This window comes from Heliangelus exortis, chromosome 9 (assembly GCF_036169615.1).
Source record: "Heliangelus exortis chromosome 9, bHelExo1.hap1, whole genome shotgun sequence".
Lineage (NCBI taxonomy): Eukaryota > Metazoa > Chordata > Aves > Apodiformes > Trochilidae > Heliangelus > Heliangelus exortis.
Window position 1 is genome coordinate 9393298 of NC_092430.1, and position 25404 is coordinate 9418701.

The window sequence follows — 25404 nt, forward strand, 5'->3', positions numbered from 1 at the left end:
GCGTTTTAAAGATGCTGATGAACTTTGTCTTCTGTTTTGTAAAACTATCAGCAGTAGGTTTTCTTCTGGTTAATAATGCTATGAAAGTGATTACTGTTTGCCAGCACTCATATCTTTAGGCCAAAGTTAAAGTTTGGATTTATCTTGAGCTGTGGCTACATTATTTGGTTTTGTAAGCGTGGTGGTAGATTTGTTTCCCTGTCATGCTTGAAGTAAATTCTGCTTTTATTGCCCCTCTGCTCAGTACTAAGAGAGCTGAGATCAGCTTTCTTTTAGAGAAGAAACTGGTCATTTTCATGGAGCCTCACCAATAATCAATAGCTCTTTGTCAGAAGTAGTCAAAAATTACACATTTTTGTTGTTCTCCAGAATACTCCCAGGCAGCTCCTCTGGAGTTTGTCCTTGGGATAGATTCCCAAGAGGTTCCCCCCACCCCATGCTGTACACTCTCCTGAAGATGTGCTGAGTGAATTTTTGCTTCTTGCCGACAAAAAGAGCTTAAGAACAACCAAGCTGCAGGTGTGTCCATTTAATCAGCTTTATGGGTAAAAACGAGTTATGGGTCACAGCTGCAGAACAGAGAGTTTCAGGGAGCTCCACAGGCCCTTAGGTTTTAAATGCCTCCAGGGTGAATTGTGCTGGAAAACGAGTTTTCTGAATCACTCGTCGACGTGTACCTGCCTTTGTTTTGCTAAAATCCCACTGAAATCTGTAAACATTCGGGACCTTGCTCAGCTGGTTGCAAGCAGAGGAGAAACTGACTGCAAAATCAGGTGCTTCTTTGACCCTGTCTTGTTGTCCTCCTGTTCCCTGGAGCCCGCCAGCAGCAAACAGGGGCTGCAACTCAGCTCCCATGAGACCCCCAGCCCAAGAAGTGCCTCTTTTTCCTGCTAGTGAGAAGCCTTTCCTCTCCACCGCTGTTTCACCTCCAGGGCTGCACTCAGACCCAGCCTGGGCTGGAAGCTCGTTTGCTTTCTGTTGAAACAAAGTGAAGGGATGTAAGCTGTGGGTTACAGAAACGGGTGTAGGTGCTTCTGATGAGGCTCAAGCGGCCAGCCCAATTCGGAGATGCACTGCAGGACAGCTCTTCTTAGCAAGCTGTAAGGCGAGGAGCTTTTTGCTTCCCTTTGAAGGCCCAGTGCTGCAGGGGATGCTGATCAAAGCTAAAGCAATCCTTTCCTTTGGTGCACTCCCATTCTTTACTGTTTTGCAAAATGCCTGTGGCTGAACAGTTAATGGAGGCATCTGCTGCCCTGGCAGAGTTCACTGACTTAATTAAAGACATCTAACAACTCTGCAGCTGCATGAGAGAGACCATGGGTACTCGCCAGGACTGGAACCAAATATCCTCAGCACTGGCAGCAGGCGTCCCCGCTGTGCAGAAAGTGTGGATCTGCAGCCAGAGACTTCACATGAAAGTAGAAATGGAGCCCAAAGATCAAGGATGGACTGTAGCCAGCTTGCAGCGTGAGGCCGTACCATGCTGGAGAGCTGTACAACCTCAGCACTCCCTCCCAAGAGCTTGAAGCAGTCAGATTTCCAGCAAGGGAGCAGAGCTGAGGGCATTCCTTGCCAGTAAGGATGGTTTTACCTGGAAAACATTTTTAACAGTAATTTTCTCACTGAGTGAAAATAGTTAGCTGGTTTAAAAAGGCAGGTGGGAAAACTAATTCTGTACCAAGTGGTTATCAAGTTCTGCTCTGCGTGGGGATGCTTTCTCTCCCTGTTAAATGAAGAAATGTTTCACTCATGGGCATATTTCTTGTATCACTGAATATTTGAGCTGATCAAGGACTTGGCAAAGCTGTTACTTTAACAACTTACCAAAGAGGCTCCCAGAACAGGCTGATGTTTCCATGTTAGATTGTATGTCAGCAGACACTTCAAAGGCTTTGAAGCAAGCTGCAGAGCATGGGCAGCTGCCCTGTGGGGCTGGTGGCAGGGGGCTGCAGTTACCTTTCAGTGTGCACCCACTCCCACAGTCAGCAGAGCAGCTGAGGGACTCTCCTGCCAGCCACGGGGAGCCTTGCATCTGCCTTTGTGGAGCTGCAAACACAGCCTCTCAGCACCAGCAATGTCACTGGGGGCTGGCTGGGACGTAAAGCAGATGGATCAATGCTGTGCTGCTTTGGGCAATGCCAATTTACAGATAAACTTCTGTCAGGAGAGACATTGCTAGCAGGCACAGCCTCTGTTCTCAGCAGTTTCTGTGAGGAGAGATGAGAAAGGGAATGGGCACATCAAACGCACCAGCACAAAGGTGCTGCAGGTGAGGGAAAGCGTTTTGACTTCAGGGTAGAAGCTGGTGGGTCTTGATGTCCTGAGACCTGCATCTCTCCTGCAGAGGAAGGGCTCCCTCTCCTCCGCATCCTGCTCCCACTGCAGGGGGAATTCCCCTTTCCCAGCTCTCCTCCTGCATGGGTGAACCCCATGGCATAAGCCACAGGAGAGGGAATATTTTCCCGGGCAGTGCCTCATGCCCAGAGCTGTCCTGCAGTGACAGGACAGCCTCCAGCACCAGTCAGGGCTGTTGTGTAACTTGTCACACGGCTTCTGTGTGCGTGGAAGCAGTGCTTCACCTTTGCCGTGGCACACACAGGGATGTGGGGAAAACTGCAGCAGTTTGCTGGGCTTAGAGTTTCTCTGGTCCTGGAGAAAAATCTTTCCTGGAATCAGGTGCTTGGCTTGTGACAGCTGAAGGGTTTCCTGCCCTCAGTTTGGCATCCTCACCCACTGCAGGACAGGGAATGGCAAAGGGCAAAATAAGGCCCATTTAGAAAAAAAAGCAGCATGCAGCCTTTTCAGACACAAACTCCTCCACAAACAGAAAAATAGAGAAGTGATGGAGGTATGTGTAAAGAAAGAACAAGCTCATTTTCCTTTTTCTGCACTTCCATATGGTATATAATGTCATCAGATAATCCAAAAACCTTTATTAAGATAAAAAGCAGAAGTTATACATTCAATTATAATCTTCCTGAAAAGGGAACCTAGACTAACCTATTCCCCACACTGGACTGGAAAATACATTCACTAGGCATAAGAGATGGGAGACTTTGTCCCAAAAGCTCAATCCTGGAGCAAGTTTGGCTTGGTCTCTGTGTTCTCTGCTAGAGATCTGCTGCCTCCCTGCCTGTTTGCAGCAATGTTCCTGCACTTCTCTGTGTGCTTCTGACCATTTGAAAACCTGGTAAGTGCCAGGCCAGGCTTCAGTCTAGCCTGTTAGAGCATGCTGAGCCCCAAGACCTGGCATCTCTTGGCAGTCAAGACAGGAGGAGTGATGGCAACACAGATCCACGTTTAAAAGATGCCAGAAGATGTTTCTGCTTGGACAAAGCTGCGTGGGGATAATGATATTGGAGGATGGAGCCTGGATGCATAAGTCTGGTCATGAGCCAACACCACAGGGCAGGTCAGTCAGGTTGATGTGTTTGTGGCTTTTCTGTAATTTATTAGAATGACCCCTGCAGCAGGGAAGAGGGATGGTACCCGTCCCTGGCTCTCTACCCAAACCTGCCCTCTCCAGTTCATTTGATGTTCCCCCTGGAAGGTGCTCCCTCTCCCCCAGCTGTGGGAAGGGAGCAGTCTCCAGCTGGCTGGCTTTGGGTGAGCCAGGGACCACAGTGGAGGTGGGCAGCACAGGTAAGACCAGAACAAAAATGAGAACCGGAATTAAGGCAGGATCTGATAGATCCAGATGGTCTCGGGTGAATTGTGATCATCTTGTCTCCCACCAGGATGTGCTGTGCAGGCTTTGGATGCTGCTCCCTCCCTTCCACCAAGACAGAGTGAAGAGGTGTGCAGAGGACCTGAAGGCAGAGCAGAATGAGATGGGCCTTTACAGCAGTGTGCTAAGCAGGGGTAAGAGGAAAGGTGGGTGATGGCAGTGGTTACCTGCAGCAAGAAGGAGACCGAGCTGAATCACTGGCCAAAGTCATTCTCTGCAAAGGCCCAGGAAGGTCAGTGACGTTGCTTATGAACTTGTAGCCCTTTGGGTTTGGTTGGAAAAGAGGATGCAATTACAGCACCTGTTTCCCCAGGGCAGCCTCCAGCACTTAGGCAGTGGAAGGATCACAGCTTGTTTCTCTGTTGGCCAAAGTAGGACACCCACTCTCTGAGGGGGGGGCTTCCTAGAGCCACCAACTTTTTCAGCAAGGTGCTGGGCCGTAGGTCGGGGACATCAGGGTGGGCCTTGGAGTATTTCTGCAGTTTAGCCAGAACATGAGGGAGCCCGACGGTGGAAGCATAGAACATGGGGCCTCCCCTGTGCTTTGGCCACCCATAGCCATAGATATAAATGACATCCAGGTGCTCTGGGCCAGAAGCTATTCCCTCAGCCAGGATGTTAAACCCTTCATTGATGAGGGAAAACAAACACCGCTCCAGGATTTCCTCCTGGTCTATAAAGCGGGTCTTGATGCCATGGGTCTCTCTGTACTGGGCCAGGAAGTTGTGAATCCATGGATCTGCCTTGGCTATCCTGCCCCCAGCCTTCTCATACTGATACCAGCCCCTGCCAGTTTTCTGCCCAAACCTGCCATTCTCACACAGCAGATCCGGCAGTGGGCTGTAGCGACGGCCGTGCCGCTGGCGGGCGGGTGTTCCCGGAGGTAGCGAGGCCCCAGTGAGGCCCTGGTCCTCCCGAGACCTCCAGCTGACATCCAGCCCAGCAAGATCAGACATTTGGAAAGGTCCTATCTTAAACCCAAAATCTTCAAGAACCTGATCTACGGCTTCTGGTCTGCTTCCTTCCTCTAAAAGGAAGACTGCCTGTTGAACATACGGAAACATCATCCTGTTCCCAACAAACCCAAAGCAATTCCCTACCACCACTCCAACTTTTTTCATCACTTTGGCTAGCTGCATAGCAGTGGCAATGGCCGTGGGGGATGTGTGATGGCCATAGATTATTTCTAATAACCTCATCACATGAGCAGGGGAGAAGAAGTGTGTGCCAATAACCTGCTGTGGGCGGCTGGTGGCAGAAGCTATCTCGTCAATGTTCAGGGCTGATGTGTTTGTACACAGAAAGGCCCCTGGCTTGCAGATTTCTGAGAGCTTGTGGAATATCTCCTTCTTTAGTGCCATGTTCTCAAACACAGCCTCAATAACTAGATCTACATCCCTCAACACATCAAAGTCCACAGTGAACTGAAGACGTGCGGGGTTACGGAAATCCAGGGTTTGGGTGCCTCGCTCCATTTTCCTGGCCTCGTGTTCCAAAAGGAGCATCACAGCTTTTTTTCCCGTGTTCAGAGACTCCAGATGCTGCTCGAGAGCTACCACAGGTATGTTGGCCTTAACAAGAGAAGTCACAATGCCTCGGCCCATTGTTCCCAGCCCTAGGGACAAAAGTGAGACAGAATCAGAGACTGAATAGAAAACATTACAATTAATCACTTTGCAGTAGTACTGCCTTTGTATCTCCTGGATAAAAAGCAGAAGCCTATGCAAAATGAGTGGTGCACAGATAGGAAAAAAACCACAACCCTGACGACTGGGAAAAAGGAAGGTGAATTTCTCCCTTCAGTGAGCCTCAGTGTCTGAACAGCAGTAGCATAAAGACAAGCTTCCAAAATATCAGTGGGATTCACTCCAGTGTGTGCAGGCCATGTGATTCATGTCTTCTCCCTTCTTAGTTTTATATCTGTGGGCACCAGCATCACTTAAGAGTTGGAACCTGGGGATCAAAGACAGGAGATCTGAGTTTCAGCTTCAATCTTGTTAACATCATTCAGCAGGCAGTTTCATAAGGAAGCTCCACTCTGAGGATATCACTGCCTCTCTATTCCTGTGAGATGGTCCTTTATGGGCACTCATGGAAGAATATTAGTGGAAGCAGACATCCACAGACTTTTTTTTTAACACCAGCAAAGCTCAGATAATTAGTTTCTCCCTCCTTCCAAGCTTTCTCTTTGTCCCTTCCCTCTTTTCCCTTGGCTCTTCACTGTGTAATTTTTGAAGCAAACAAAATTCAGCTGATTTTGGGCTCTGATCTTCTCTAAATTTTGTCTCCAATGTCTTGTACGGAAGTAACTAATGTCTAGGATGGAACTAACAATGTTCTTAATCCAGATTTCAACATCATCTATGTCCTTTTTAATCACTCTGGAACATCAGCAACCTTTTGTTTGCAGATTGCACTTGATATCAGGCATCTCTGCCCACTGGGAATTCTGCAAGCCCTTTAACACAGGCCATCCCTAACTTCTGAAGGTTTTTGAAGACAGTTTTCCCTGTCCAACCATGCAGTCACAGTGCTCACCCAGAATCCCTGTAACTGAGCATCCATTCCAGCTGTATTTTTTTTATCCCTAGTATCCATAAGTGTGCCACTACCCCCAGGAACATCAGAGTAGAGATTGCTGGATTGATTCCTTCCCTCCTTTTGAACCCTTCCACCAGCTCAGCCCTCCTGTACATTAAATGAAGCTGCAAACTTATATTTTCCTGTGATACAAGACCCACACTATTTATCCTGCTCTCCCATGATGAAAGCTTTTTAGACTATGTTAATACAAACTAGCACAATTTTACCAGCATTAAAAGTGCAAAGCATGTAAACGGGAGGATTATTAATATCCTAAATAAAGCAATGACTAGAAAAAGTACAGGTTTGTTATAATTCTGTAAAAGTAATTTTTTAAATCTAGGCTTACAAACGAAACTCAGCTGAACAACTAAACAGGAACAAGGGGATTAAAAAATTTATCTAAAGCAGCTTTGTAAAGAGGACCTGAAATTATATCATCATTTAAACAAGTTCCAACAGCCAAAGTCAAACAAGGTAGGATGTTTTTCCTGCAAGCTACCCACCCATGGTGTAGTTCTGTCCACCCTCAGCTTGTGCACATACAAGCCATTTGAAACATCCCCTGCTTAGCCACAAGGAGAGAGATTTTACAAACATCACTATGTGGCAGCCTGCTTGTAGACCAGGACACTTCCAAGCAAATGCTGAAGTTCCTTTCTAGGAAATTAGATTTGCTACTTCATAATCAAGTACTATGAAAAGCCAATTTTAAAATAAGACTAGAATAACATAAATCAGTTCTGGTGTTCGAGTGTCCATGGTTTGCTGACTGAAAAAACCCTGGACACAAATACCTCCTCCCACTGTACACAGGACTTAGAGCCCTGGATGTGGTAGCAGGGACAGTTAGAGGAGTCTTTACCCTGTCTCTGCTGAGCTGCACGGACTTGGGCAGTGTGGGAGGGTAACTCCCCATCTCATGCATAGCCACCAAGCCTCATCTTTAAGGCTCTCTTTAGACATCAAGGGTCTGTAGTTCTACATCTGGGTTCTTTGTGATTCCCTCTTGGAGTCTCTTTCCTTTCACAGAATTTCCATGCTCTACTAAGACAATAACACCCACATCCTGGGCCTTATCAGCTCCTGCTCCTCTCAGCTCCAGACTCAGGACTGAACCTTTAGCAGCTCCTCTCACAATGTGAACATGCTGCTTCTTCCAAAATCAAACCTCTTCCAAGAGCAGAGGTTTTCAGCCTTCTTTTCAATGGAAGTTCTGCAGTGAACTGATTCCCCTGTTTGCTCTCATCCACATGGAATATGAGTTCTGCCATCTAGGTTTTATCCATCCCATGAGAGACAGGCATACATACTGGTAGTACTTCACTTTCTAGACCATGGGAATAGGCTTATGGATAAGATATGAGCTTGCCAAGCTTGTTTCTGACCTAGAAAAGCTGTTTCTCAACTCACTACATAACTCTTCAGTGGCCTGTATGAAATGATGTTTAATGAAGCTGGCAGAGAGAGTAATGAAAGCCCCAAGGGTTTTGTTACATTCAAGCTCACACAGCATGACTCCCCTGGAAATAATTTCTAAAATTGGGCTATAAACCCAAGGAGAGATCTGGCTATCTGGCAGGGAAAGAAGCAGTTTGGAGGACTCCTCTTTTCAATTTTATAGAGACTATTGATCTTGGGGAAGAATATGTTAGAGTTGAAAAAATGGTAGGGGATCACTGAGCCTTTTCTGTGTAGAAGGCTGTAGAAGAAAGAGAAAGGGAAATGTCTCATGCTCACTTCACATCACACAAACTGAAACACAGCCAGGAACCACTCCAGAATTTCTACTGTATGTGCTGTTTTTTTCCTCAATACTGCTCTCACTTCCCCCAAACTAGGAAAAAAACTTTATATGCTTAAATTCCACGCAGGGGATAGTTTTCAGAGCTGTGTTACCGTCTTTCATGCCCAAGGCACATCTTTTAAAAGAAAAATCAGATCTGGTTTGGGATAAAAACCAGTGTTGAGCCAGCTTGCTTCTGGTCTTTTGTTGTGAAATGTAGATTTGACATTTAAATAAAACTGCACTTGAACCCATGTCATTTCAGACCAAGTAGGGATATGACAAATCCATTTGCTGGGCAAGCTGAGTGAATAATGGCTGTTAATTATTGATCTGTCACATGAGGTACTTAGAATATGGACAATCCTGCAAAACTGATTGAAGGAGCTTAAAAACAAAGTTCAAAACAAATTACCTTGAAATATGTGGAGAGCAACTCATGTACAGCCAGACACATCGGAGAAACACAGATCAGTAGAAAATATTCCAAACTGTAATGAATATTTGGACTTTGAAATGCTGGGCAATGGAAATACTGCTTTATAGATTGCTAAAACTATGCAAAGACTGTTCCACTTTCCCTGCTAAAAACAACAATGAGCACTTGGTTGTGGAGGACTGCTGCAGACTGGAGCTGCTTCTCTGTCTGACTATGTCAGTGTATCAATTTCAAGCAGAAATAATGTGATACTCAAGGCAAGCAGGGAGCTTAAGAAGGGACAGAGATGAAGTCTTTTTCCTGTGTGATGAGAAACCAGAGAAAGTGGAAAGAGGTGGCAGCTAAGAGTTCAGCACAAGCAGGAACAAATCAAGTGGGTGACACTGCATGTGGCTGATGTCAGCCAAGGACAGCTAAGCCAAGAGCAGGAGGGGTCCCACCTTGCTGAGATCTAAAACAGATGCAGCATCTTGCTCTGACTGTAAAGAGGAGCTGAAATTATATCATCATTTAAACAAGTTCCAACAGCAGTGCAGTGCAGTGCAACACCTCTCTGCAGTGATCCTCTCTGGATCACCTTAGGTAGACTCAGGACTTACATGCAAAAAATTACTCCTAATATTTTGATTTTCAGTGCTGCAAGAAGGTACTTAAGATCAAGAATGTGAAATTATGAGATACTGAACAGCATGGTACTGGCTGGAGAATGACTTTTTGCTACAGCAGCCTGAAAGAAAAAAAAATATTTTGCTGGCATTGTGTTCTACACCTGTCTCTAACAATTTCCCTGATATCAAAAGTCAAAATAGAAGGAAAACCTTCCACAGGAAGCAGAAAAAGCAGTGGGGTGGCAGAAAGAAGTGACACTGAATGTGGTGTGGGATTCAGAGTTGAAAGGAGGTGATCAGTAACCTCCAGAAGAGGCGATGCCACTCATCAGATGAAGTATAATGAGAAGAACCAGCACACACCAGGTGAGTTGTAACTGAGGGCCATGGGGGCTGTAGTGACAGAAGCAGTGACTCAGATAACACCTTACAGCTGGGGAAGGGTCAAGGCCCTGTGAGCACTGAGGAGCTTTAATGATCCTGACCAGCTGCAGCTGGAGCTTCCACCCACACCCACTGCCCATGGGCTTCTCAGACCCATTTAAGCTCAGACCTGGACCTCTACTACTTTCCTGAGTTGTGCTGGAGAGGGTTCTGGTGTCTTGCTGGGGCTGTGGACACTGTTGATCCAGACCTCAGTCTGCAGACTGGCTTCCTAACTTTACCTTAGACCAGCATCACCATGTGAACTTTGCTTGAAGATCTGGCCACAGTCTCTGGGTCTGCCCTGCTTGCCTTATTCAGGTACTGTAAATAATTGCTGCAGTAGTGGGTTGTGCTGCCATCCAGAGGGAGAAATGGGCTGGATTGGTTCTTCATGAAGTTCAACCAAGGGAAGAGCAAAGTCCTGCATCTGGGGAGGAAGGGTCTTCTGCACTACTGTCTGGAAAGCAGCTCTGCAGAAAAGGAGCTGGGGGGTTCTGGTGGACACAAAGTTGACCTTGAGCAGCAATATGACCTTGTGGTGAGGAAGGTTAATGGTGTCTGGGGCTACATTCCTGCCAGTCCCACTGGCAGGGTGAGGGAGGTGATCCCTTCCACTGGTGGGACAATGCCTGGGGTACTGTGTCCATTTCTGGGCTCCCCAGTGCAAGAGGGAGATGAAGTCACTGGAGTGAGCTCAGTGAAGGGCCACTAAGATGAGTCAGTGACTGGAGTGTATCCCCTATGAGGAAAGGCTGAGGGAGCTGTAACCCCAGCCCAGAGAAGGCTTGGGGGAATCTCATCAGTGTGCACAGACACCTGAGGGGAAGGTGCACAGAAGATGGAGACAGACTCTTTTTAGGTGGCCCCTGGTGATGGAACCAGAGGCAAAGGGCACAAACTGAAATACAGGAGGTTCTGCTTGAACATCAAGAAACACTTTTTTTACTGTCAGAGTGACTGAGCACTGGCACATATTGTCCAAAAAGGTTGTAGTCTTCATCACTGGAAATATTCAAAAGCTCTCTGGCTGTGATCCTGGGGACCTGATTCTAGGTGGCCCTAGGTGGCAGAGGGGTTGGGCAAGATGACCTTCGGAGGTCCCTTCCAGTCTCAAAAATTTTGTGATTCCATGATTCTGTTCTGTTGGGAGGTGTTTGGCTCCCCATCCCTGGGCCCTGGCTACTCCTTGTCAATAGAAAATTAACAGGATGGGGTGAATGTGGCTGATATGCAAGTTGGCTGATACCTTGAGCATACTAAGAAGAAGTAAGGAAGAACCATCTTGGTACCTGGTCTTGGTGTAATTACTCCTAGAAAGCTGGACCCAGTTTGGCTATGCACACTTTATGAAGTGTTGAAAAATTAGGAGAAAACCAGAGTGTGACAGCTTGTGTTGTGCAGGAAAAGTATCAAAACACTTGGTTTATTCTGCAAAAAGTATGGCTTAACTTGAGCACCGTTTGTAACCAGCTACAAAACCACTGAAATGTGGGGGTAGAGATTGGGGCAGCTTCAGACCAGAGTTCAGAAACTTGTCTGGAGATGAGATGCAAATACTTAATGCAATGGATGGGAGAGTAAGCCTTGCCAGTTCAGTTTGGAACTGAGACACAGGTTGTGTTTCTACTAGAAACTTTCAACTAGATATTGCTTTTGTCTTTAGAATTCTCTCTAGCTCAGTTTCAGCACCAAAATAAGCAGATCAGATCTAAACAGCCCTTCTGGCTAAACTGCTATTGTGACAGGGACTTAGCAGATTTATTCTGGCATGATTTAGCAGTATGTAGCAAAGAATGCCCATTCCAGGCATCTGATCTTTCCATCACAACTTCAACACAATTCCTTTCTGCCAAAGCACAAGCTGCAATTTCTGACAGGTCAGTCCTGCACACGTCCAAAGTACTCTGCCCTTTAAATCAACCTGGCAATAATTCACATCTCTTTACCTGAAGGCTGCAACAGCCACAGATCCTCCTCAAAAGGCTCATAGGCCAGTGTTTAAAACCCATTTTCATTGGAAATGTGGCACAGCAGCTAATGAAGGGAACTTCCACAAAAATGTATTTCTGTGGCCTGAAATGAGCTTTCAGATAGCTTAAACTGAGTGCACAGAGCCCTAAGAAGTACCCAGGGAAGAGCATGTTGATCTGGTGAGCTTTCCCTGGAACTGAATGGATGTTTTTCCAAGTGCTCCATTACTTGTCTAACCATTTTTGAGTGCTACTATCGACAGGCAGAGCTGAAAGATAATTATTTTTTTTTTAAATCTCAGCAGTGCATCAAAGGTTTTATTTAAATTGCTCTTATAAAAAATTAATGAAGGCATTATCTTGCTGGGCTACAAAATGGCAGGAGTAGATCCCAGTGAGATGAAATCTTCTTAAAATACAGCTGTCAAAACATTTTTGTGTTAATATATCCCTGAGTGACTCTGTGCACATACACTTGCAGTACAGAACTAGACCAGGAGGAGGAGAATTTAATGCAAACCTGCTAAAAACATGGAGCAAAGGTAGGACTTGATGTAGCATTGTTTAAAAGGGAACTGACTGCTCCTGATTCTGAAGCTGACTCTGAGGTCAGAGGAAGTTACTCTTTTCCAGAAAGAGGTGGCATCAGGGAAGAATCCAGTGCCTTGCCATCTGACCTTCTTTGAGCTTAATGCAGTGACAACTTCCCTCCTGGCATGTCACCTCCAGGTGTGGTGTATCTCAGCCTGTGATGGGTACCAGTGACTGCCCCGTTCTACTCATCCCACCTCCCCCTTCAGCTCTGCTGTCACCTGTGCATTCAGCAACCCCAACAGCTTTTCCATTCCCTCACCTATCACAGCTGCTTTGTGGATGGGCTGAGGGGAAGCATTTTTCCACGAAGCTCCAGTGGGTGTTGTCCACTTCTGCACAGCTCTCTCTGCAAAGAAGGAGTACAGCAGAGCTTGGGCCTGTCCTGAAGTCAGCAGCACCATGAAAAGCTCTCTCTCCTTCTTGACTCCATCAGCAAAGGGCTGCTCTGTGGCAGCTTTGACTGCCTGGAAGCACAGCTCTGGAGCTAGGAATCCACGGGCCTGTTTCTTCACCTTCAGGAGAGCCTGGCTGAGAAATGCTTCCATGTTGGGCAGTTTTGGAACTGGCTTCAGGCTGAGCCTGCGGGGTCCCAGTGGCTGGCCTGGGGGTAGAAAAATGGAGTTACAGAACAGAACATCCACACGTGGGAGACCACAGATTTTCACCCCTTTCTACATAGGCTGGGAATGCAATCTGCCTCTTCCCTCCTGAGTTCACTGCAGTAGGGCTGGCAGGGCAGTGACTGGAGTCTAAAACTGAAGTGACATTTTTCTTCAGCTTTCTGTTTGCTCTGACAATTACAATTTTCCAAGTCCCTTCTCAGACTTCAAACAAAGCAAGGTTTCAGTTTCAACGAAGTAATTCTTCCCTTCCTTTTCTCAGCTATGCAGAGTGCCCTGACTTCTCCAGTTCTCTTACCCCACAGTCCCAGCTGTCACATTCATGAGGCTCTTTCTAGAAGCTGCAGTACTACAGTATTCCTCCAGTATTGTTTAATACTCAGTGCCCAATCAACTTTGCCAGCCAGATACATTCCAGCCTGGGTCCTGACCTGGGCATTTATAAGAGAGACTGAGAACTATACCCTGACTTCAATTCTTCCCTGACAGCAGGAGTTCCTCCATTTAGTTTGGGACTAACCAAGAGGACAGCTCACACAGCATGAGCTGGGGAGTAAATGAATAACAAGGGAGGGTTCATGCTTCTGTGTCAGCAAGGGGTGAATCAAGCAGCCACACAAACACCTGAGGCTCATTACAGACAGAGGTTGCTATGGTGACACCCAGATAGGATTTTAATTGAGAGAAGTTGGTTACATTTCAGATGCCAAAATCTTCTCCATCCTCTTCAGAAGTACAAACCTTGGTGCCTGCTGCAAGACCCCTGATCTGTCCGTACTCAGGCTCTTCCTGTACTCTTAATGGCAGCTTGGCTCAGTAAAGCCCATGGAGGAACAAGATCAGAAATTCAGGATGCAGCCCTTAATATTCCAACATTTTCATAAAGACCCTCTTGCCATCATGGCCACATCCAGATCATTAACTGTGCAGCTGCACTGACTGCTGCACTGCTTCTCCTAGAAGCACCCAGGACCACCACCAGTGCAGGATGGCAAGTGGACCATGCTACTGGAGGGGTCTTAGGCTGATAAACTCCCTGGTATAGGGTTTTACTGCCCTCGCTTTTGTTGCAAGCTTAGCCACCGGAACACGCCTCCTTTCAAGGTGTCATATTGCATCCAGCTCCCATTTGCTTCCTGCTCTCTGAGTTAATAAGGTGCTGGCGCATCAGCAGAAGCCTTGGCAGCAGGAGATTTGCACCCAGGATGCTGAAGAGCAGCAGTAATGGCAGCTGCCGTAATGACTGCAGTAATGCAGTCGTGGTTGCCCACAGAACGTGTCCTGACTCCAGCTCTTCCTCCAAGACCAATGTTTAAGAGTAACAGAAACATGAATTTCCAGGATGAGCTAAGATACTCATTTCCTGAACTAAATGTCTTCAGTGCTTTTTAGCTGAGCCCTTTAGAGGACAGGGATGAATGCTGGCTGTGTGAGTAGCTTCTCATGTAATCAGGGTTCATAAAAACGATGTTTTCACACTGACAGTGAATATAGTTTGTATCTGCCAGAATGGGAGGACTTAGTCAGGATAACGTTCCTTAATTTTGGAATCCTTTGTTTCTCCCCTAAATGCATGCTTTTAACCCAGAAATGCTCTTTAACCATGGTCCTTAATTTAGGACTGAAACAGTGGGTTTCATTTAATCACTAGTGGAAACCTCAGGTTTGCAGAAAGCAGATCTGGTGGCTGTCGCGCCACTTAAGACTCTGCAGAACAAGGGACTTGATGAGGCTTTTCCACATCAGAGATGTCAGAAGAATAGGAGCCATTAAGAATGTTCTCCAGATAGCAAATAGTACCTGTAAGCACTAATGGGGGGACATGAGGTAGTTCCTCAGAGTGAAAAAGAAAAGTAGCTCTCCTCAGGGTCCTGTAATAAAACTATTATTTAGCTATAAGCTAAATAGATTTTGTGAAGTGTTTCTATAGCATCTCCATGCAGTGTCTTTGCTTCTGCAATGTTAATAAGAATCAGGGGCATCCTTATGAGCAGGAAAATATGATTCAAATCCAAACCTGGAAAGAAGAAATCAGTGTGGGACACTTGCAGCTTGATTTCTGAAATCCAAGCAGCAGAACATAATGAGCAGTATCAGACATCAGTGCTGCAGGGAAAAGTGTCACCCACATACAGATACCTACTTTGTTTTACCAGGGTGTGTAGTCTAGGTGGCACAAAGGACAGATCAGGTCTCTAAAGTTTCTATTGGCAAAAGCAACAACAAAACCCAAATGACCCCAGAGGACCCTCAGGATATCACAGGACTCCACAGTCAGGAGGCAGGGCTAGCCCAGTGGCCTTCCTACAGCACTGAACTGCTTGTCAACTTCTGGGACACAAAGCTGAAACTGGACCCCTGCTCCTCAGGCCTACAGAAGGCCAGTCCAGCTTGTGTCAGACCTTTCACAAACTGCTTGTGTCAAAGCAGCACATTGCTGGACCTTCTGCCTAAAGGGTGCAGCCAGAATCAAGAGCCCTGGAGAGCGATTAAAATACCTTTGGACTGTACATCTTCCTAGAGGTGATGATGCACCCAGGGCCCTTCCAACTGTAATCCAAAACCTTTCTCCAACACTCTTCATTTCCAGCATGCAATTATCTGTTCCTCTTTGGGGTTTTATGAGACTCAGAAGAAACACATGCTCCCTCCTCAGTTATTCTTAGCAGCTTACAGTCAGAAACTCCTGATCATCTTTCCATGCAGAGCTTAATACCTGTGGGATCTGAGCTAGGCTAAGGCAAACTAATTTTTCTTGGCTCTTTGGTGGTACTTCTGTGCTCTGAGGAGACAATCAAGGTCAACCAGCAGATGTGGTCAGAAAGCAGGGGATGGTAATCTATGAAGAAAGAGCTTCTAAGGAATCTGCTCCACAGAGGATCAGCAGCCATTTTCTCCTCCTTCCAAGAAATGCTCCGAGCAGGCCGGCAAGAGATGGGCAGAGTGAGCTGCAAGCTACTGCACGAGCAGGGACAGAAAATTTTCAATTTTGGGACGCCATCATGTGGACAAATTTTGTAATGCAGCTTTGCATTAGTGCAATGATTTTCCAGCACATTCAAAGAAAAGAACATTCACCTTGTCTCCAAGGTCTTAGCTCTTGTCTGTTCCTTCTAACAGACAAGAACTGTGCCTTCAAGGGTGAAGATTTTTTTTTTGCCTGAAGAAGGCCAAGAACAGATGCTCACTTCCTATCTGCCATAGATAATTACTGCTTTTTGAAGAAAAATGTAACTTGGAATCAAGAATGGTCTCTGAGTATTCCTACAACCATTTTTTCAAGGTATTGTTTTAGAACTCTTTTTGAAGTTTTTCTTCATTAGGAATAAGCTGTGAAAATGTATGGATGAAGTTGGCTTCCCAACATAGCTGCCATACAGGTAACTCTAGGCCATGTAATGAAAGCAAAAAGGGTCTTCTTTGCTTCCATGCATGCATCTGTGACAGAACACCAGATGAAATCCTGATGGAAGTCAACAGTCTGTTTCCACAGGTACAACAAGGTTAGTAGTGGGAATAATATCTTGCATATCACCTTGGAGGAAAACCTCATGCTGCACAAGGAATGATATTCTTCCTGTGTTACCTTCAGTGAATTTGATTTTGCAGTTACTACATCTGGGGAGGGGGGGAATCTCTCCCCTGTGTCCACAGGCCACTTTCTTATATAGTAGCTAAAGCACTGGGGACAGCATAATTTCTGGACTCATGGATCATTAAGTTGGGCTGAGGATGTGCCAGCCCCCTCCACCAGAAAGCTATTTTTGATCAGCCATTATTGATAGTGCCACCAACACATACAATACAAGCTGTCATCTGAAACTCTGTATGGCAAGAGCATATACCCCCCAAAATCCATGGAGTGCAGCAGCCCAGAGGATCCTGAGTTTGGATATGCAATTAAGGAGCAGGAGGATTTGATATCTATCTGCTCTCTGAATCCTTTGAATTTCTACTGTTCCCCAGCATCTGAATTCTTCATTTCAGACAACAGAAAACAAATACTGCAATGAATCCTATCTTTTATGGATGCCCAAACCCAACGAATGGAGCACAGAAATTGGGGCAAACTGGTGGGCTTTGTTCTGACTCTCTCCAGCCCTGGAACATCACCATTATTTCTTGGCATTGCTGGAGTTCTTTCCTCACCAATCACTTCATTTGCCAAGCGAATTGCTGCCTCAACTGTGTCTTGTTCCACAACTCCATCAACCAGGCCCAGCGTCAGTGCTTCAGTTGCTGAAATGTGTCTTCCTGTGACAAAAAGATAAAAAAAGGTGTCTGCAATGGGGCACGGTAGGAAATTTCATTCTTTTCCATCTGATCAAAGACTTGTGAGTAGCTGGCTTCAAATATGAGAGATGCTCATTGTCAGCATTACTATGTGCTGGGAAGCAGCTGTGTCCCTTTCGTAGCCCACCAACAGTGGAAGCAAGCTGAATTTCAACCCTACGTAGTTAATTAATCACCAAGCTGGTGGTATGACTTAGTGCTGTACTCTTCTAGACAGGGCAAGGCACAATACTTAACCTGTAGTGATTAGATCCAGAGCAGCTGGCACCCCAATCAGTCTGGGCAGTCTCTGAGTGCCTTCAGCACCTGGAAGTAAGCCAAGGATGACCTCTGGTAAGCCAAGTCGTGCCTAAAATGAAGCCAGATTCAACAACAAATCTAATTAGAGTGATAGTTACAAACTGAGCAGAATTTAGAGGAAAGACAAACAGAGCTGCCAGGTAAGACACTTCAGACAAAAGCCCATACAGCCATTTCAAGAGCCTGTGCACAAATACACAGGAAAAACATCACCTTTGGGGGAGTGCACATGTGCTGGCACAGGACGGGAGGAGAGGAGCTGCAGGGCCACCAGCATCCCCCAGACTGACACCTGTAGACCAGGTTGTTATTACCAAACAGCAGTTGTTGTTACCAAACGCTGGAGGGCACTCTGTATGACCTAACTGTCCCCTCACTACTCTAATTCATGGAAGTTTAGTAAAGGAAAATTGGTACCACTCACATACTGAGTTCTTCCCTGATCTTCCTTCATATGTGTTTCCTTCAAATGGTTCTCTGTGCACTTGACATTTAGTAAGGATATAGCAGAGAAGACAGGGGCAGCAGAGGTTTTCTCTTAAGCCATCTAGATTTTGTTGCCTTGTTGGTTTTTTGTAGGGTTTTTTTGTTTTGTTTTTTTGGTTTTTTGTTTTTTTTTAATAGTTTGCACATTTAGATTGACTCCAAATCTCTTTGGGAAGAGCACCACTTAGGGCACCCACCTTAAGTGCCATAAAGTGTGATGCACACTGTGTATGATGTGTGCTCTTACAGGAACCCACAGTCATGGAGAAACTGTGGTTCCAACTGCAAAAGTGAGGGGATGGCCCTATCAGTGAAGAGCCTCCATGGGGAAACCAGGAAAAAAGTGGATCAGCACCTCTGAATCTTGAAGTAGGGGATTTTGGGCCCCTCAAAGACAGCAGGACATTGAGTTGCTGGAGCAAATTCAGAGAAGAGCAATGGCACTGGGGAAGGGTCTGGAGCATAAGTCTTATGAGAAACTGCTGAGGGAACTGGGGGTGTTCAGCCTGGAGAAGAGGAGGCTGAGGGGAGACCTCATCACTTTCTACAACTCCCTGAAAGGAGGCTGGAGTGAAGTAGGTGTTGGCCTCTTCTCCCAAATCATTAGGATGAGAGGAAATTGACTTCAAGTTGTGCCAGGAGACATTTAGACTGGATATTAGGAACAACTTGCTGAAAAGGTGGTCAAGTATTGGAGCAGGCTGCCCACAAAAGTGAGGAAGTCGCAGTCCTTGGAAGTGTTTTTTTTTTTAACCAAAATGTGTAGATGTGGCACTTTGGGACATGGCTTAGTGGGCATGGTGGTGTTGCGTTGATGGTTGAAGATTGTAGGTTTCTTCCAACCTGAATGATTCTATGATTCTAAGAAAAAAGACAGATTGCTCCTTAAAAGACTCTTAAACCTGTTTTTAATTCAGAGGGCTCCTTAAGGACTCAAAGCTCACAGGGAATCAAACCATAAATGCCCTGTGTTAGCTGAGTTTCTTCTACCTATTTAAACTAGGCCACTTCCAGAAAGAAATGCAAAATTCACAAGGCTGGGGGGGATGGGGGGTGAGGAAATAAAAAGTAATGCTGCATGAACCAGTAAGATGCAGCCATTTCCATCAGAATATAGATAATGACTACTGAGACTTAGGGCAAATTAACTTTTTACTGCAGTTTCTCTGCAGCCATCTTATTCTACTAGCTACAAATTAGTTTTATACTGAAGAAATGACTTGAAAATAATCATATGATAAAGCTTATGAAAGCATGTCAAAGGTGGTATTGTAGGCTAAAATTCCTGTAGCTATAAAGCTCCCTCCCTCTGAGCAGATGACCCCAGAAAAGGCACCCTGTCCTCCTGCTCTCCAGCCCCCCACCCTGCCCATGGCTGTACCCAGATGCCTCTCCAGTTTTCAGCATGTGTTACTGTCCTGGTTTGGGCCAGGATAAAGGGGATTTTCTGTCTTGTACTTTTGCTTTCAGCTCAGTCTCTTGTAAGTAGTTGCACTTGCTGAAATTAACAGCAAGTTTCTCAGACAGTGTCTGCTTCTAGGACTGATAACACTCGATGTTTATAGTTACTGCTAGAGACTGGTGTGCAGAGTCAAGGACACTGCTCAGCTCTGAGGAACATTTTACCCTCCAGAAGGAGTAAAGAGGTCCCACCTGAATCCCTTCTTTGGGAAGGACCAGACAAGATAGATGCCAGAATTGACCAGAGTATTCCATCCCATACACCTCATACTCAGTATAAATTTGAGGGATCAGAAGGGTCAAACCCCTTCCTGCCCTTCCTGCTTCCCCTTCTTCTCCTGTCCCTGTTTTGCTTCGGCATCCTGGGAGGATTCCATCCATTCCTCTGCCTGTGGTCCTGATCTATGCCATCCTGAATCTGTGTGTTCCTGCCTCCAACTCCCAACTGCTGCTGCCTCCAGAATTCCAGCCTGGACTTTCCCAGGGCTGCCCTGCAGCCTCTGTGGCGATGTGAGAGTTACTGGGGGGGGAAGAGGGGAAGAACGTGGGATCAATTTTTCTGTATATTAGTATATATTTAGTAATTTTTCCTATTTATCATTACTGTTTCATTAAAGTTGTGTAGTTTAGTTCCCAACCCATAAGTCTCTCTCCCTTATTCTCTCTCCTTTATAGGGGAGGGGGATTAATAGAAAGCATCTGTTATTCGGTTTAATTGCTGGGCCAGTGTTAAACATTGACAGTTACCTTCACGTGTGCAACCCGATAGTGACAGCCAAGTGCCAGCTCCAGGCCTCCTCCCAAGGCAAAACCTTCAATGGCAGCCACCACAGGCTTCTGGCTCCTCTCAATGAGAGACACGATGGGGCCCAAGGCAATGCCATTCCTCTTTGGAGAAGAAAAGCCTCGGATGTCAGCTCCTGAGTTGGGACAAGGAGACGAAGAGGAATTAGTGAGGAAGGCAGCAACTGGAACCATCCCTCCCCCTGTGCCATTGAACATGGCTCCTCATGGATGATCAGGTCCTTGCAGGGCATGCTGCTGGCAGGAGAGGGGTTAACAGGAATCCAACCCTTTTGGCCCTGTGAACCTATTTCAGAGAGTTTAGGGAAAGGCTTAGCAAACAGATACAGAGTAACTGTATAATAGTAACATAGTATAACGATCACGCATCTACTACATCTACTGTATCTACATCATCTACTACAGAAATTTCCTTTTTAATTAAACAACAGATTCTGTGGTTTAATTAAAAAAAAATTGAGTTTGGACTAATTAAGTACAAGTTACTACTAACAACAAGTGCAGAGCTCCACAGAAATTCCCCAGCTTCCCAGGACTGGAGAAGATCTTTACTCACAACTGCCTCACCCCAGGTAAGTTCCATGCACTGGGCCAGTTGATGGTCCAGAGATTTTATCCAAAGAAAGCTATGGAGAATAAGGAGGCACCAGTGCATTAGGGAGATGAGCTGCTGTCCTTCATTCCAGCATGAAGATGTCAGCTTGTTTCTGGCCTGCAGAGGCCACCTTGTCATGTGGCCCATGTCCATTGTGGCACAGAAGAACAGCAAAAGCTGACGGTCCTGTGGCCATTTCCAGCCAAATCCAGCCTGTTACCAGCAGTGTTATGAGGCAGAGAATCTTCAGACATGGTGAGTGGAGAGTGTTTCCTGGTTTTCTCAGGCTGCTTTTGATGAAAATTGTCTTTCTTACCTGCACTGAATTTCCCATTTTCACCATAAATCACAACGGCTTTCACTGAAGGATCTGCATCTGCTCTCTTCAGTCCATCCTCTAATGCCTGGAGAACTGCCAGACTGAAATAAATGAGAGATTCTGTAAGTAACAATCAGTTATATCACCCTTCCAAGAGCTCTGTGGATGAAACACAGTGTCCCAGTGAAAAAAGAGCAGTAAGTCCAAGCAGGTCTCTCCTCCCATCTGCCACAGCCTCCTGGGGTGAATCCTTTTGTTGGTCTCCCTCTTGCTTCAAAGGGAAACACCACAACCCACCAAGCACACCGCTGCTGACCTCTCATTCACTTTCTGGAGAACTTGCATCTATGAGATTGCTTAATTCCAAAGCAAGCAGCACAGGGAAATGTTCTTTTCAAAACATGCTTTATGAATTAAACATTCAGATTTTCAGGAAAATAGTTTAGTGTGATTGAGCACTCATCATTTGGAGAGAGGGAGCAGCCAGGTCTCAGCTGAAAACTACCCAGTGACAAGTATGAGATAATTATTTATTCTTTCTAAAACAGTTTTTGTTATGTGCTCCTACCCTGTCCCTTGTGCCAGCAGGGCCCCTCATGCTATTGTGCAAGGAGCTGATGCAGAGAGCCAGGCTGCCTGACAAACCAACCCAAACAAACTGGTGTTTCGTCCTGTTTTATCAAGGATTTGATAAAAAAAAATCCAAAACTGTCTCAAGGAGACAAGTTAAGGCTCCTTAGACATATCTTCACTTTCTGTATTTTGTACTTCTTGTGATAAGAATGGAAAGTTTACTGTGGGCACAGCCTGGAAGTTTTCATTTGCCCAAGCTGGTCTGGGGCACAGAAGGTCCAAGGAATGTCTTGCTCCCATATTTCCAGTTCATCTAATCTCAAGTCACTCTGAGTTTGTTTCCTTATAAATATCTGGGGCCATGAATATTATTTTACTTCACTTTTAACCTTGTTGCAAAGAAAGAGTGAGCATCCACACTTAATGCAGAACAATGTATTTTGCTACAAAATTTTAGTTCCTACTCATGCTCCTCCTTGCCTCTTTCAGCTTCTTGTTAACAAACCTTTTTCCTTACAAGTTCAGCATAACTGCAGTGGATTTTTTTGGACTGTCAATAGACACTACGGTCACTGTTACAGGACAGGTCCTTTGACTACAGCTGCTTAAAAAGGGCCCATGTGGTACTCAGAACTAAAGAAACTAAAATACACACCTTATAACAAATTCTGTGAAGCCAAAAAGCAGGTACATCCTTTGAAAAACACATGAGAGACAAAAATTCCAGGGTTTCCTACAGGTTGGTGTTTGCCTTTGTTTTTTCACTGGCTTGCATTTCACAGAAGGGACCTCAAAAGATCCTGGAGTCCAACCCCCCCTGCCAGAGCAGAGTAACCTACAGGAGGTCACACAAGAACATATCCAGGTGGGTTCTGAATGTCTCCAAAGTAGGAGACTCCACAACCTCTCTGGGCAGCCCTGGCCAGGACTCTGTCACTCTCACAGTGAGAAAATTTATTCTCATGCTTATATGGAACCTCCTATGCTCAAATGTATACCTGTTGCCTCCTGTCCTATCACCGGGCATAATTGAGAGGAGCCTGGCACAATCCTCCTGGTTCTCTCCCTTTACATATTTATAAACATCAATGAAATTGCCCCTCTCCTCCAAGCTGCAGAGCCCCAGCTCCCTCATCCTTTCCTCACAAGGGAGATGCTCTACTCCATCATCTTGGAGGCTCTGCCATGGACTCTCTCAAGCAGTCCCCTGCCCTGGAATTGAGGGGGAGATTGTCCTGGGGTCTTTCTTGACCAAGATGAGTATTTAGAAGTCAACCCCTTACTCCATTTTCAAAGGCAGATGAACCACCCCTGTTTTGGCCAGCCCAGGCTGTGGTTTACCCTGGGTGCCAGCCCAGGTTGATCCACGTCTGGTCCCTACAGTGCCCTTTGCCCTGTGCTGGCTCCGGGGCAACAACAGGCCCAGCAGGCAACAACACCAGGGGCAAATCTATGAGAAAAAGTTGGGGTTTCACTCATGAGCTCTGCAGGAACTCCAGGGTGGAGAGGCTGAACCGCAGTGGGTGGCTGAAAGCATCACGTTGATGCTTGAAGACCAGAAAGCGAGGAGAAGCATGAAAGGGTTTTTAAAGAGCATTCAGGGAAGCTGAGAGGAAGGACAGACTGATAGCTTGATATCTCTTCTGAAAAACCAAACCAACAAACAACCCCCCTCACTGGAAATTACAATAAAGAGCAGACTAAGCTGCAGGTACCAAAGGTTTTGCAGAGGTGCAGGCACCGAAGCCGTGCTGGGAGAAGCCCCTCAGCCAGGATCTTACCGGGCTGAGACCCGGAGGGGCCTCACACAGGCAAGGGGGGGTTGGAAATGAGGAGGAAAGGAAGGAAATGAGCGAACCCCCGTCCTGCTCCCCAGGGGAGTGCCAGCACCCGGGGCCCAGCCCGGGAAATGGCTGCCGAGGGCTGCCGGCGGCGGGAGCTCGAGCGTTACCTCAGGGTGTTGAGTGGAGGGTTGTGGAGCCGGATGGTGGCCACGGCGGGGCTGCCCATCGCCTTCTGCGCCATGCTCAGCGCCCACCGTTCTCTCCGGGCAGCTTTGCAATGCCCAGCCCAGCCGGGGAGGGACGGTGATGGGGCGGGTGCTGTCCCGGTGAGGCGGCGGGTGGTGTGGGTGTGGAATCACAGAAGCTCACGGGTTGGAAGGGACCTCTGGAGGTCACCGAGTCCAACCCCCCTGCCAGAGCAGCGTCACCCAGGGCAGGAGGCACGGGTACGCATCCACGTGGGTTTGGAAAGTCTCCAGAGAAGGAGAGTCCGCAACCTCTCTGGGCAGCCTGGGCCAGGGCTCCTCCAGCCTCACAGTGAAAAAAAGTTTTCCTCAGATTAGGGTGAATTTTCCTACGTTCTGGTTTACATCCCCTCATCCCTTCACAGCGACACCGAAAAGAGGCTGTCCCCTTCTTCTTGACACTCGCTCTGGGGATATTGATAACCATTAATAAGATCTCGGTCTTCTCCAGCCCTAGGTCTCTCAGCCTTTCCCCGTACACCAGGTGTTCCAGCCCCCTCATCATCCTCGCAGTCCTCTGTGTGAAGATTTCTGCCCCAACAGCTGCTCCTGCTGACCTGTGGAAAGAAACTTTATAACCCGTGAAAGGTTCTAAAGCAGGGATGGTTTATTACAGGGGGGTCTCTACTCCTGCTAATTGCAGACAGCTATTTATCATGCAAAATCATACTTATGTATTACAGTAACACCCATAAGCATTCAAGAAGCGTTGGTTATTCATATCAGCTACTAACATAAGTTTCCATCCATCTGTCTTCTGGTGGTCGAGGGCAGGGGTCTTCTGGAGGAAGGCTCTGGGTCTTCCTCAGGGTGTTTTTTTCACTTTAGCTGAGTTGGCAGGGCTGCAGACCACAAACCTGGTGGATATTGTATACATATATAGGCTTCACTTGTAGCAACTGCTGCTGTTACTGCTGCTGGGGTAGATCACTACAGCTCTTTTGTCACTTGTCACTTTGTCACTTAAGTAATTAAAAAAACAAACACAAAAAACAACTCACCCAAATCCAGAGGTAGCATGCTGCAACTTACTTGTAAAACATTTTCCCTTGTAAAACCAAAACAAAAAGCATTTTGGGAGCTTATAAAAATGCTGTAAATAATGCCCTGGAGTGCTAAGTTTTATTTTTATGAACCAGAATGAAAACAAATATCACTCTGAGTTGTATTTTCAGTTCATAATTTACAGACCTATTTTACTTGTCCTTTAGCAACATAACTGCTATAGATCTGACAAAACGGGACCCTTCTGAGCATGAATAAACACAGAAGAAAACAATTCACAGGAAAATTCAGTGACTCTACAGAGCTGTGGATAGGCTCAAGTAAGTTTTACATTTTTTTTTTGTTTGTTTGTTTGTCTTTACTTTAAAGTTTGGTAGTGAGAAGAAGAAATGCACTTAAGTGTATACAGCAGAGGAAATTTAAGTCTTTGTCCTGTGTGGAGTTGTACAAGGACCAAGTGCAAAGGCCTGGGCTGAAATGGAACTCCCAAACCAATGGAGTAAGAGGAGTCCCTGGGCACAGACCCCAGAGGAGGCTTCTTGCTGTTTTTTCTCTCACAGCTTTGCTGTTCTCCCTGCAATGTGACCCAAGGCCGCACAGCTCTGCTCTACCAGAGCTTATCTTGAGGCAGTCCTGGGAGAGGGTAGAGGCTGCAGAGCTTGTTGGTGCACTTAACCTTGAGAAAATGTGATCGAGGTGGTCAAGTATCTTTCTGTAAGCTGTTCAGGAATTCACCAAAAGCTTGTAGAGCTCTCCAGCTCTTCTGTTTCTAAAGCTGTTTGGTGA

The 25404-nt window shown here is 46.3% G+C and overlaps 1 protein-coding gene across 1 annotated transcript; it reads right to left on the bottom strand.

Moving 5' to 3' along the window:
- Positions 1 to 2913: 2913 nt before the first annotated feature.
- Positions 2914 to 23714, bottom strand: EHHADH (enoyl-CoA hydratase and 3-hydroxyacyl CoA dehydrogenase). Its single transcript, XM_071752010.1, has 7 exons — positions 23536 to 23714; positions 21009 to 21112; positions 20041 to 20213; positions 17284 to 17395; positions 16903 to 17007; positions 12393 to 12734; positions 2914 to 5342 (listed from the first exon to the last, which is right to left on the bottom strand). Exons 1-7 carry the CDS (start codon positions 23607 to 23609, stop codon positions 4072 to 4074), a joined length of 2181 nt encoding a protein of 726 aa, XP_071608111.1. The 5' UTR covers positions 23610 to 23714; the 3' UTR covers positions 2914 to 4071.
- Positions 23715 to 25404: the final 1690 nt, after the last annotated feature.